We start from the raw sequence: 13482 nt of genomic DNA, 5'->3' as shown, positions 1-13482 counted from the left end.
AGGGAATGTAGAGGAAAGGAAGGCAAATCAGGACAACGGAACTCATGTTCTGAAATGTACACATTTAAGGAACATGGCAAGTTCCGGCAATCCAAACTGAAGATCAAGGGCCTGAACATTCACTGATTTAAATGACACTCAGTGGAACCTTGGAATAGAATACCTAATTGTGAGAGTCTTTTCACAGACTTCAGTGGGCTTTGGATCAAGCCAGTATCCCACAGCGCAAGGTTTGACTTCATATCTGATACGTCATAGACAAATGAAGTGCTGCTTGAGGGAAAAATGGAAAATCAGGTGAAATTCATTCCTGTGCTGAGGACCTGCACTAGATCTAAGCACTAACTGATCCTGCTTGTTAGAGCTGGGTGCGGAACAGTTTTCTCATCCTGGGAAAATGTTGATGATTTCAAATAAATGTTCCCATTTTGAACTGAGGTTGTGTTGGTTGGGGCGGGGGGTAGTGAAAAGCTTGAAAAATTTCATGATCCAGTGATTTGAACAAATGTTTTGGTTCTGGTCAAGCCAAACATTTTATTTTGATTATTTTGAAACGTTTCATTTTTATTTGAAATTTTTTTAGAAGATGATTCTTACTACAAATTAACTTAAATTTCCAAACAAAAAGTCACTTTGAACCAACAATCAGAACTTTTTGTTTAGATGATGTCAAAACAGGCAGTTTAGACAATTTCAAAACTCTTTTTCAGAATTTTTGTTTGAAGCAGGAAGTTTGTCCAAACAGACCCTTTCCCACATTGACCTTTTTAGATGGAAAACCATTTTGTCATAAATTTCCTGATTGGTTTTGCCACTTAAATCATGCTCTGAGAGCACATGACTTTACAGTTGAGTCTGTGCTAACTTACACCAACAGCTGAATTAGACCCCAGAGTCAGAGGAGTACAAAAGTGTCTTTATTTGTATTGATGTAAAGCTTAGAGGCACCTGTCAGGATCAGGTCTATCATGCTATGCACCATACTCAACACATACCAGACTGTCCCTGCTGCAAAGAGTCGGGAGAAAAGTAAGAGAGCAAAGGAAATAGGAACAGCAGCTGAAAGCTCTGCAGAAAACCTATTCTGTAGTCAGTTTAAAATTGGAGGCACCTCTGAGCAAATCTTTGAAGGGAAAGATTGCAATAGCAGGCAAACAGAGGAAAGGTTGAAAGGGAACATTTGTACTGGTGAATGAAGAAGAAATTTAAAGAGAAGAAATTCAATCCCAGCCTCTTTCCCCTGTCTCTCCCATGTCATTAGCACTATTTATTACCATAGGCCCCAATCAGGAGCCCATGTGTTATACTGGGGAGACAATGTCCCTGTCTCAAAGAGCTTACCATCAAAGGCCTTGATATTACAAACACTGAAGCACATGAGTAACTTTATCTCTGTGAGCAGCCCTATTGGATTTCTTCTCTTTTCACCACTACAACTTTTACCTTTCACTCTTCCCTTTTATTTCCCTCTGACTGTCATTTTTTTCCCTTCTATCCATCCTGACAGATGGAGGTCAATGGCATTATATAAAGTTACATAAGTGTTTAGGTATCTGTGGGAGCAGGAACTAAGAACACAATTGGCACATGACAGAGGAGAAAGAGGGAAAGCTATATCATACAGACAACATAAATGTTATGTTCACATCATCATACTGAAATGATTATTCCCTCCCCTAAGCCTTGACATTGTTTGTTAGCAGGTCTCTTATAGGCTTGGCTGGTAGCAGTTAACCTTGAAGAGGGATTTGAAAGAGGAGAGAGGGTGAGTTGATGGATGAGTTCAGGGAAAAGCGTTCCATACAGAATGAAAGAAAGGGCACAGATATTTGTAGGACCAATCGACAAAGAGATGGTGTGGGCTGGGCCTGTTGGGAGACTGGAGTGGACACGAAGGATGCAATCATAGACAAGAGCAGAAAAGTAGGGATGGTGGAGCTGTGAAAAGTCTGTAAGAAGAGGGCAAGAAGTTTGACTATAATATGGTGGGAAAAGGGTGAATCATCGGGGAATTGGGGTAATGAGGTTAGAATGATGAAGGGAGAATCCTAGCAGCCGTGTTTTGAATGGATTGAAGGATTGGAGTCAGGCTTGGGAGGCCGGAAAAGAGGAGGTTGTGAGAATCAAGCTGGGAGATGATGCTGATGAGATGGGCTAGGGGAAGGAGGAAGAGAGGACAGGATCATGGAAACTCAGGGCCGGTGAGGAGGGTGTGGTCAGCAGTGTCAAAGCAGAGGAGAGCTCAAAGAGGATGAGGATCGATTAGAGGCCCTGAGATGTGGCAACAAAGGGGTCATTGGAGACCTGTATTTCACATCACTGCTCAGCCAACTGAGCTTTGCTGCAAGCCATTTCCCCTTCATTTGACTGTTCAAAATGTGTCTGGAGAAGGGGCCTTCCCCTACTGAAAAGCCGTATAGACTAGAATAGAAAGTGATGATGTTTCTATTATGGAGTTTTTGAAAAATAAATAATTATAAATAAACCCAATAAAATTAGATTCTGTTTATTAAAATTCCTATTGTTTGGTGTACACTGATAACTGTGGATTAGCAAACTCGCATTGTTTTAAGTATATTGAGATGTTTGGGTCATCACTGGAGGATGGTAGCAGCTCACGGAGGGGGAGGAGGGCAGGGAAAGACAGGCACTCATTTCTCTGTAGAGAGATATTGTGGCTTCCCTTTAGAGGTTAGTTCAGGAGAAACGTGAAAGGCAAGTAAAAAAATTGTGCAAAGGAAATGATTTGTATACAAGGCTCCTTGTTACATTAAAGTACGAGGGGTGAAGAAAGGGCTCTGTGCACGATGAATGGGGCATCAATTTAATAAAGGGTAGCACACCGGAAGCAGGAAGAGCTTAGAATTAAAGTTGGCTTGTTAAGAGTTGATGAAGCCCCTCTCGGAACAGCGTTAACTATTGTCACATGCGCTCAGGTAAGGCCAGATCTGCAGCTGCTGTGTACTGCAGTAGCTCCATCCAAGTCAATAGGGCTATGTTGGATTATGCCAGCTGTAGAGCTGGCCCTAATTAGTCTTGGGTTAAAAGCCTGTTCCCTCAACAGCATAATAATTCTATTTAACACCCTCCTACCCCACCCCACCCCACCACAGCTGAAACTAAATGTGACTTCTCAGGAATGTCTACCATGAAAAACACAGGGAACATTCTGACTGTAATTTACCAATAGTTTACATGTGTGGCCTGTCCATGCATGATTTTCTGTCTACAGAAGTTGAGAATAAATAACTTCAGCTCCTCTTGAAGGTGAATAATCGAAGACTGTCCAATGGCATTTTCATGGTGACTAACTTGTCACTATGGTAAAGTAAAACATTAACAAAAGTTAAATAGATAGGCAGGATCGCTCAGCAAAATTAATTTTCAGCCACTCAGGGTTGGCATCACACAGAGCACAGGAATTTGCAAACATGGCAAAGGAGAAAGGTACAAAGGAAACAGCAAAGAAAAACGAAACTGGTGAGAGATTTTATATTTGTTTTCCTTGCTAATTAAAAAAAAAAAGATTGAGAGAGGATGCAAAGAAAATGCTGATGAGTCTAGCAGAATAGGGTTTCTTTCTTCTTCATTGGCTATGGGGATTAGTGGTTAGAGTGTGGGTCTGAGGCTCAAAATTCCTGGGTTCTGTTCCTGACTCTGCCACTAATATACTACTTAGCCTTTGGCAAATCACTTAATTTCATTGACCCAGATCTTCAGATAGTGTAAATCAGTGTAGCTCTGCTTCAGTCAATGCAGTTATGATGTTTCACATCAATTAAGAATCTGGCCCTCTGTATCTCAGTTCATCTGAAAATTTACTCTTATAAAAATGTTTGGATTCAAGGTTCCATAGGATGTTGTATTATTATTGTCTTGGGAGGAGACAAATTAGTACTTAAGAACCATTTCCCAAGGGTTGTGGTGGAGTCTGCATCAGTGACGATTTTTAAATCAAGATTGGATGTGTTTCTAAAAGATCTCTCTGGGAATTATATTGGGGAAGTTCTGTAGCCTGTGTTATGCAGGAGGTCAGACTAGGTGATCACAATGGTCCCTTCTGGAATCTCTGAATCAAGTCAGAAAGAAGATCAGCAAAACAATGAAAATATTGCAGTGAATGATATAACTAGTAGCAAATCTTTTCTAGGCACAGAGTGGAAATAAGTGTACATAGATGCATTGGCCAGGTGGAAAGTAAGCAAGATACCTAAGGAAGTGGTGCTGACTAAGGGAGATTAGACCTTAGAGTCAGGAGAACCAGCCTGTCTCAGCTGTCTCTCTGTGTGTTTACTCACCTGTGTGCTTTTCACTGACATACCCTGGGTAGCCCCTCCTAATTCACCCAATCACCTTGTCTTTTCTAGGCTCTTTGAGAATTCCTCTCATCCCAGGCTTTAGCATATTCCTGGATGGAGCCAGACTGGGGGTGTTCCTCAATAAGTAGCCTTTCTATTTGTTTCCTCCAGGACTTTTATCTGTTTCAGTTATTTACTTTTCTGGCACAGTTCCTATAACTAGATCTCTGTGCAAATACAAATTAATATCCTGGGAGTGGCAGCCTGACATGCTGCTCCTTTCCCCACTGTGGTTCCTGGTAGAGCCCTGCAGCACTGCAGATATCCACATCTGCAGATATAAGTGTGTAGCCACATGGGGTTCTACCTATAACAGCCCCCTTGTGATCTAATTCCACTGCAAATCGCACATCACAACAACCAAACACACAGCAGCCTGCCCCAGAGCCATAACAAAAATAAAAGGATTTCCCAGTTTTTCATGCCTCAGACGGGGATCCAATGAATCAAAAGCAAATGAGAAACTGCAGTGGGTATCAGATCTGCAGGACTGGAGAAGGACAATAGTGAAAAATGCCCTAATCGTTAATTCACTTGAATGAATTTGAAAAAACTTACCAAGTGTCATGGTGGAGTCTTCATCACTGGCAATGTTTAAAAATCAAGATTGGATGTTTTTCTAAAAGATTTGCTCTTAGGGGAGTGCTGTGGCCTCTGTGTTATACAGGAGGTCAGTCTAGATGATCACAGTGGTCCCTTTTGGCCTTGGTATCTATGAACTCAAAACCGTAGGATGCTGTCAGAGTCCTTGATGAGTACTATGCAGACATCTGTGGGGTGGAAATTACAGCTACAGTGGAACCTCAAAGTTACGAACACCAGAGTTACAGACTGACTGATCAACCACACAGCTCATTTGGAACTGGAAGTAGGCAATCAGGCAGCAGCAGAGAGAGAGAGAGAGAGAGACACACACACACACACACAAAGCAAATAGAGTACAGTGTTGTGTTAAACTTAAACTAGTAAAAATATAAAGAGAAAGTTTAAAAAACAAAAAGATTTGACAAGGTAAGGAAATTGTTTCTGTTCTTGTTTATTTAAGTTAAGATGGTTAAAAGCAACATTTTTCTTCCGCCCAGTAAAATTTCAAAGCTGTATTAAGTCAATGTTCAGTTGTAAACTCTGGAAAGAACAACCATAATGTTTAGTTCAGCATTACGAACATTTCAGAGTTATGAATAACCTCTGTTCCTGAGGTGCTTGCAACTCAGAGGTTCATGAAACAGTTTCCCCAGTTACATTGTAAAGAACAACTCTGTTATCCAGAAAGTAGGAAATCTACCCTGGAAAGAAATGATTCTGAATCTAGCACTTACCAATTAGGATTGATTGGCCATATGATATTAATAGGACATTTAGCTGCTATTATTGACCATGAGCTACTTCAGTGTAACATGTCAAGGAATGGTGTAATAGACCACAGGTCATTCCATTTCAATTTCAAGGAAGAATATCCTGGGAGCTGAGAAGCTTGGGGCTTGATCCAACTTCTATTAAAGTCAATGGGAACCCTCCACTGACTTCAGTAGTAATTGGGAGAGGTCTTGGGCCTGAGTAGTGTGTGAAGTATTCATTGAAGTGGCTTGGGGATGAGCACTCTGTACTGCAAAATGACAAAAGGACTTCAAGGATTTTGAAAAAGCAAATTTGGGGGAACTAAGAAAGCTTGTTGGAATATGGGCATAAATTAACACAGGCCGGAGAAATGCAAATTAATGTATCAGGTGGAAAATGGAGGTATTCTGGGAGAGGAAGAATTGCACTCCTGCCTCACTGCCACACATACTGTGAATTATTAATTAGATATTTGCTCATGATGCAATATAGCAACAAAAACCCTCCAACTCAGTAGGGACATGCAGAGGCATATCACAAAAGAGAGAAGTGGTTACATGGTAAGCAAGGCTGTCCTTAGGATTTATGGTGCCCTACGCACTATTATTAAACTGGTGCCCCTATGCCCGACGGCAGCCCAGCCCGGCCCGGCCCGGCCCGCCTCGCCTCCCGGTGGCAAAGAGTCTCAGTTCCCCACAGAGACCCCTGTAACCTCTCCCTCATGCAGAATGGCCATTCAGAAGGTACCTAATTAAAAGCACTACATTTGGGAATAAAAAACGTCAGTCACAGGTTTTTTGATATGCCCTGAAGTTTGTCAGAGATTTATTTGCAAAAACTTGGTAGTAAGGGGGAGTCAGCTATCCTGCTGAATACAACATTAAATATTATGGAATACATGATGCAGCTCTTCTGTTTTACATTTTCTTAATCAGTATTTCTAAGCTGTTTTATAGTTTAAATGTACTCTTTAGCCTTCATAAAGTAATCATTCCAGATTACTACATATTTAACTCACTGAAACAAAGACATTATTTTAAATTAATCAGTCACAGAGATTGAGTGTGTTCATAACAATGTTCATTGCTTTTAGAAAAAGGGAACACTAATTTACTTTGTATGATCTCCATAACAATAGACATGTTATGAAATTTCACCAACTTTAAAAAATATGTTTCCAAAGATTTTAGGAATAGCAAAGGATTTTATATCTTACTAAGGCACTGATTTTGCTGGAGGGTTCTCTTAAAACTAGTTCATCAGGTAGTCAGAAGTAAAGAAAGGGAAACTTGTTTGTCCAGCTATCTGGAAGGAAAGGGGTGTTGTCCCTTTAAGGGTGCTCTTCAATGGGGGTGTGGCTGTGTGAAGGGAGAAAGGGATGGACAGAAAAGACAGGAAGATTTTGGAAGCAAGTTGTTTTTTTTACTATAGTAATTAAAAATTTAAAATGTGTATTTTAGATAAGAGTGGTCTTTTGAAGGATTTATTTAAAAAACGATATCTTTGAAGATCCAAGCGTTTAAGGCTAAAGATGATTGTACATCTAAAAATCTATGCAAGGATTTTTTAGAGATGTGATTTTATAATCTTCACCAACTCACTAATGAAATATTTCTAAAGCAAATTTTAAACTAAGATCCTGTAGACTAACATGTTCTGAGTAAACACTTGATTATATACCTGGAGGTTGGCAAATGCCTGTTAAATGGCTTCATTACCACTTGAATGACTCTTTAACGGTTTCATTGTTGTGCTAATAGGTCTGGCAGGCTGGAGGCCTTTTCACTTTTAAGTTACTAGATCCCCTCCGGAGTAAGAATCACCAGGTTGCAGCAGCCAGCTTTGGGAGCCTGCGGGAAGGGTCAGAACAGGGATAGGAAATCTAGAAGGGTGGCCACTAAGACCCAGTGGTGCCCCAAATGTTCAGGTGCCCTATGCAGCCGCATATGCTGCCTGTGCCTAAGGATGGTAAGATTGAGACTGGAATGCTGAATTCAGTTCTCAGCCCTTCTTTGGCAATTGGAAGGAATTCAGAGAGGAGCAACAAAACAGCGGATCCTGCAAGTCCCACTACAGTAGAAGGCTTCTGAGACAGCCATTTGGGGCTGAGATCTGTAGGAACAGCTCATGAGATTTTTGACATCAATGAAACCAACCCAACCCCCTAGTCTAGCATAAAATTAATCTGGGTCCAGATCCAAATACTGGTTCATTGTATCATCTTAAAATGTACAAAGTCTTGAGTCTGATTATAATTTTACTTGCACTGGTTTAAGAGCAGTGTCACTCCATTGCCCTCTCTTGAATTCCTCTTTACTGACACTGTTGTAACTAACTGGAGAATCAGTTTAACAGAATTTAAGGCTTTTGCAACAACCATAGATGATCAAGTCTTATTTTGTATTCATTTGCATCTCCCCTTATTTTAGCTATTTTCAGGTTTATTCTCTTAATTCTGCAGAATCAGGGCTCATCTACACTACAGAGCCTATTTCAGCACAAGCAGGTTGGCTTAGCACCATCTGTAGATGCAATGTCAGACAATGAAAGGAGGAGTTTTTCTGCTGGTGTAGGAATATCACCTCCTTGAATGACATTGGCAATGCCAACAGAAGCACTCTTCTGTCAGCATAGCTGCGTCTACATGGAGGACTTTGTCAACATAGCTCTATTGCTAGGGGGTGTATGGGTTTTTTCACTATACCAGTAAAAGTTTTAGGTGTAGACAAAGCCTCATTTTCAGCGTCCTGTAAAACAAAATAACACTGATTGCTGGTGATATGATTTTTTCCCCACTTCTGTCTGCTAATCTCTGTTAGTCATTAATTGTGTAAATATCTTTGCAATGCTTTTGGTAAGTTGTGTACTAAGCCCATTACCTGATACAAGTTTTCTTACTGGTTCTAAGTAAATCACTTACCTTATGTAAAGCATGGGATTATTCAGGGCCGACGAGAGGCGGGGGAGCTGGTACAAATTACCAGGACCCAGTGGTCCGGAAGCGGGCCCGGGGCCTGGCTTCCCTGGCTTTGTCAGCCCTGTTTAGCTGGTCTGCCCTTGCTGGGGGGCCTCCAAAAAATTTTCACCAGTGCCCAAACCCACTCTCGGCAGCCCTGGGGTTGTTCACGTGCTCAGGATAAGTAGGTGCAAGACTGTGGAAAAATCAAAGCATCTCATTGTGCTAGCAGCATGGAGTCCAGTCCACATTTTCCACCCTGTTTTTATTACTGGTCTAGCTCGTTTGCTGCTGGAGTTCCCACTGCAAACCTGTGCACTGGTGGAAGACCAGAGCCTTCTGTGGCAGGGCTGCCTGATGATACACCAGAAAAGCAGCTAGGTCCTGATGCAATGCTCACTGAAGTCAGTGGGAGTCTTTCCATTGACTTCAGTGAGCACTGGGTCTGACTCATAATCATCAGGAGAGATATTTCAAATGGACATTTAGGTCTAGTGACTGACTGACAGGGTGACTGTGGGTCAGTCACTCTCTCTCTGTGCTTCAGTCTCCTCATCTGTGAAATGGGGATAATATTACCCACCTCACAGGAGACTAAATTAATGATCCGCTGTATATGATCTGCGACCCTCAAATGAAAGGCTCTACTGTGCAGGCATGTAAGGTATTGTGACGATTAATAATCAGGAGACAGGCCTGCAGTATTATGGAGTCAGCATAAGCATCCAAAAGTGGGGAAGGAGATCTTTCCTCGCAGCTGTGCCAGCAGGTAGAGGTGCTGCATCCCCACCAATGCAGTGTATCTTGCACAGAGGCGGCCAGATTCTGACCGGACCACCTTCTCAGCTGGTGCACTGAAGTCAACCTGTGCTGGTCTGCTTCACAAGAGAAGACGTGTTCTTACTGATGATTAAGGTGCAAGGGGTAAAGCGAGCAAGAAATTGGTGGGGCTTCCCTTTATGATCAAAAGGCAGTTTTCCTGTGCTCGTGTTGGACAAGTGTCTGGTTGTCCGTATACAAGATGGTAATGGTCAGACCCAGGTGTCTCTAGACAGGGCAAAGTCATGGATCTTAGGGAAGAGGGTACAGGAGCTCTTCAGGGAGTCTTGGTGGGTGTGGAAATGCAAGATAGGAAATTCCAGGAGGGAATGGATATGGGGCTTTATGGCCAGCAGTGTTGCAAGTGTGGGCAATGCATCAGGGATATATTTTGTGGAACAGAGCTCCACAGAGCCCCTTGCAGAAGATTTAGGGGGAGGGGCGTATATAGGCAAAGGGCATTGGGTGTCTATTGGTCCAATCCTGCAAGGAGCTGAGCACCCTTAACTCCCATCGTCTTCAGTGGGAATCAAGGGCTCACTGCACCATGCAGGAGTCATTCAGCACCATGGGGAGCACATCAGGAGGCCTCCAGAATGAGCTTGCTGAAGGGTTTGTACAGGGGGAGGGATTTAGGCCTTCTCTGGGGGGGAAATGGGGCAGTGAATTGGGGGGTCCACTTGGGGCTGTCCTGGTGGAGCATGGGGGAGGGATCTGTATGGGGGCAGCAAATGAAATGGTTCCACAGGGGATTGCAGGATTGCTGTGGGGAGCTGAATGTGGGGAAAATATCAAGTGTATCTATATGCTGAAAGCAGAGCAGGTCTTATTTAATGGGGTTCAGGAACCCATCAGGGCTATGGTCTGAAAGGTGCAGCAGAGGTTGGCGCCACAAGTATAACCCACAGGTAGCTTGTTAGAGAGACAAGGTGGATGAGGTAATATCTTTTATGTTTTCACTGTGCTATCCATGTGGTAATTTTCTCCAGTCCACCTTTTAGCTCTGGAAAGAATTTAATAACACTGTTAAAGCAACAGAGTCCTGTGGCACTTTATAGACTAACAGACATATTGGAGCATGAGCTTTCGTGGGTGAATGCCCACTTCGTCAGATGCAAATCTGTTATTACTGAGAGTGGCCTGAGATGCAAACTTTGCTCCTAAATCTGAGCTTCAACAGGCTCCAGAGGTGTTTGGATCTGGCATTTGTTCTTGGGATCATATCTCTGTGGCACATGGTTCTTTGTCGGGCTAGTTCATGCACGATAGCCAGGGGAGTGCCAAACAAACAATGCAAAGTGCTGAGAACCCAAATCCGTTAGTGATTTAGGATGAGCTATTACAACAGCTCTGTTGTTGTCATTCCTAGTATCATCCCCACCAGTGCAGAAATGTGCTTGATTAGGGTTAACTTAACTGAATCAAACTCCAAGCCCTGCGGTTGGAAGTCTTCCAGTCAACTCACAACAGCTACACACCATGGTGTGAGACGAGGCGAAAAGGGAGATGAACGCTTTTCAGAAAAACAAATCCATGGAAACTTTGTTCACTTTTATTCCTGCAGGAGATGATCCCCCCAGAGGAGGTTTCTCTTCTCAGAAAAAATCCCCTGTGAGTATTACATCGGGCTTCTCTTTTTTGCTTTCTGTTTTGTTCACTCCAAACCTTGCAGGATCACTCTGTTCCTTCCCTTGTCATGCTGTGCCTGCAGACAGATACTCCTTCTTGCCTTGGACTGGAATTAGCATTAAAAACTCAAAACAAAATCCCCTCTGCTAACCGGATTAAATTAAGAAAGGGCAGTTTATGGGGGGAAATGAGCTGTCAGATTCTTTGGGAAATGCAGCTTTGATTCCTGCCTTTTTCCTGGAGGCTCCTTCTCTTGCAGGATGGTTCCTCTGAAGTGAAGATTTGGAGGGCATGGAGGAGTGTAGGGGCTCCGGAGTGGGCCTATTTATTTGCACAGTTTGTTGTAAAGCCACTACAGAGGCAGTTTCCAGATGCTGCTGAGCAGTGAAACAGATGCAATGCTAGCACTGGCCATTGCAGCACATTCCAGTGCTCCGTCTCCAGAGTGAGAGGCTCCAGTTAAAATCTTCAGCTGAGATTTAAAGGCATATCTAGCAAATCATTTTCTTGCCATGCAGCTTTGACATATGTGCTGCCTCTCAGGCTAGTTCTCATCCAGTGATTGAGACCTATGCGTTTTGTCATGCTTCCGCTGAGCCTGAAGTTTGCTTTTTCTGGACCTGACTTCTGTGGCCCATAAAAACAGCTGCTATTTTGTGCTTGTAAATGGGAATATTTCGTTTTAATTCTAGAGCCAAAGGGAGTTAGGCACCTATAACATACTTTTGAGGATCTGGGGTCTAAATCAATATACAGACACCTTCATATGGGGCCTGTTTTTCAAAGGTGATGAGGGTCAACTTCCTTGGGATCTGTGAGTGCTCAACAGTTCTGCAAATTATGCCATTAGCTAGGTAACAGATTCTTCCACCTCTGTATACTTTGAGGAGCTCATTACTCCAAGAGCAGCACCACTGATTTCAATGGGACTAGTTGCAGAGTCAAGTGCTGCTACTCAGTGTCAGTAAGTGTGGCAGAAGCTGTCCTAAATATGGATTAAGTTGTCTAATTTTAGATACCCAAGTTTAAAAGTTTTGCCCCAAGGCCACAGAGCAAGTCAGTGATAGAGCTGGGACAACAACTATTTCTTAACTGTCAAGCCTGCCTTTGGTTTTGTGCTGCCACCTCTTGCTTCCTAGATGACATCACATGCTGATGCAACATCAGTTTGGGAAGATACCACTTCATTCGTTCCTCGCAACACAACATTGCCACATCGTGATGCTGAAGCCAAAACTAAAGACCCGATACTGCAGACAATTGCTACACGCAGCGTTTGTAGTTACAGCTGGGCGAAGTTTTTCAGATGAAACTTTTTTTCACTGAAAAATGCAGTTAGGGTGACCAAAACATTTTACAAATCCATTTTGAATTTGCCATTGTTTTGGTTGGAAGAAAAGATGATTTTTTTCCCCTAAAAAATCAAAATGTTTTGTTTCATTTGAAATGTTTGTTTTGTTTGAAACAAAACATTTTGATTTCTTTGATGCACAATGACTTTTCACATTGAAATTTACTTCAATTTTATTTAAAAAAATTAGAAAATGAAAAAATCCTTCAAAACGAAAGGAAATGTTTTGCTTCAAGTCAAACAAAACACTGCATGCCCCAAAATGATTTTTTTGATTTGTCAGAGACTTTATTTCTGGTTGACCTGAAGCAATTCCACCCTTCACTCCAATTTTTTCCAGATGACCAGAGAACCAAAAAGTCACAGCTCTGTTAGTGATCACTGATGTGAGAAGTGCAATTTGACTTTCAGTGGGTAGTAATCGTCACATGTGGCAATAAGTGTCTGCAGAATTGGGCCCTAAATTTGTAACTTTTTACATTTTCTGCACACTAGCCACACAGAACTGTGAAAATCAGGACGCTCTTGCAAATTTTTGGATAGGCAGAAATGTTCATATAGTGTACTTTTATTTCTGTTTGCAAAATAAGACAGAATTGAATACTTCCCTTTCTCTGCTTTTTCTTGATTGCAAACAACTTGTTGGAGAAAGGCAGACATTACACTCTGGGGTGTGAGTGTGTATGTGTGTGCGCCTGGGTGTGCATCCACACTTGCAATATTTACAAGTTTTTATGCTTTGGGCGTTAATTAACAAGGGGCACTAGTGCAGAAATCTGAGAAATTAGGCCACCTTGTGTAGGATTTTGCATACAAACTGTATTCCAGACTTTATAGCTACAGAGTAAATAATAAATAACATTAATAACAATTGCTCAACCTGGGCACATAATCAGAAGGTTTCTGAAGAAACAGGTATGATGGCTGAAGTCTTTATCCCATAAATAAGAGATGAAAAATGTGTTTGAAATGATGCACCAAAATATTTGTGTTTAGACAAATGGGGTTAAATTCTTGAAGGTTTAATTTTT

At 42.0% G+C, this 13482-nt stretch overlaps 1 protein-coding gene across 2 annotated transcripts in view; it reads left to right on the top strand.

The window, feature by feature from the left end:
* Positions 1-3399: 3399 nt before the first annotated feature.
* The window catches only part of SLC15A2 (solute carrier family 15 member 2), a 59130-nt gene continuing 49047 nt past the window's right edge, over positions 3400-13482 (top strand). Inside the window, exons 1-2 of one of the 2 annotated variants that reach the window (XM_032763641.2) lie at positions 3400-3480; positions 11036-11082. In XM_032763641.2, the coding sequence (XP_032619532.1) occupies positions 3432-3480; positions 11036-11082 (96 nt within the window). In that variant the 5' untranslated portion in view covers positions 3400-3431. Of the gene's footprint in view, positions 3481-10921; positions 11083-13482 lie in introns of those variants that run through there. The other variant, XM_032763640.2, reaches the window with a different exon arrangement.

This window comes from Chelonoidis abingdonii, chromosome 10 (assembly GCF_003597395.2).
Source record: "Chelonoidis abingdonii isolate Lonesome George chromosome 10, CheloAbing_2.0, whole genome shotgun sequence".
Classification (NCBI taxonomy): Eukaryota; Metazoa; Chordata; order Testudines; family Testudinidae; genus Chelonoidis; species Chelonoidis abingdonii.
This window is presented reverse-complemented; position numbering and strand designations above follow the sequence as displayed.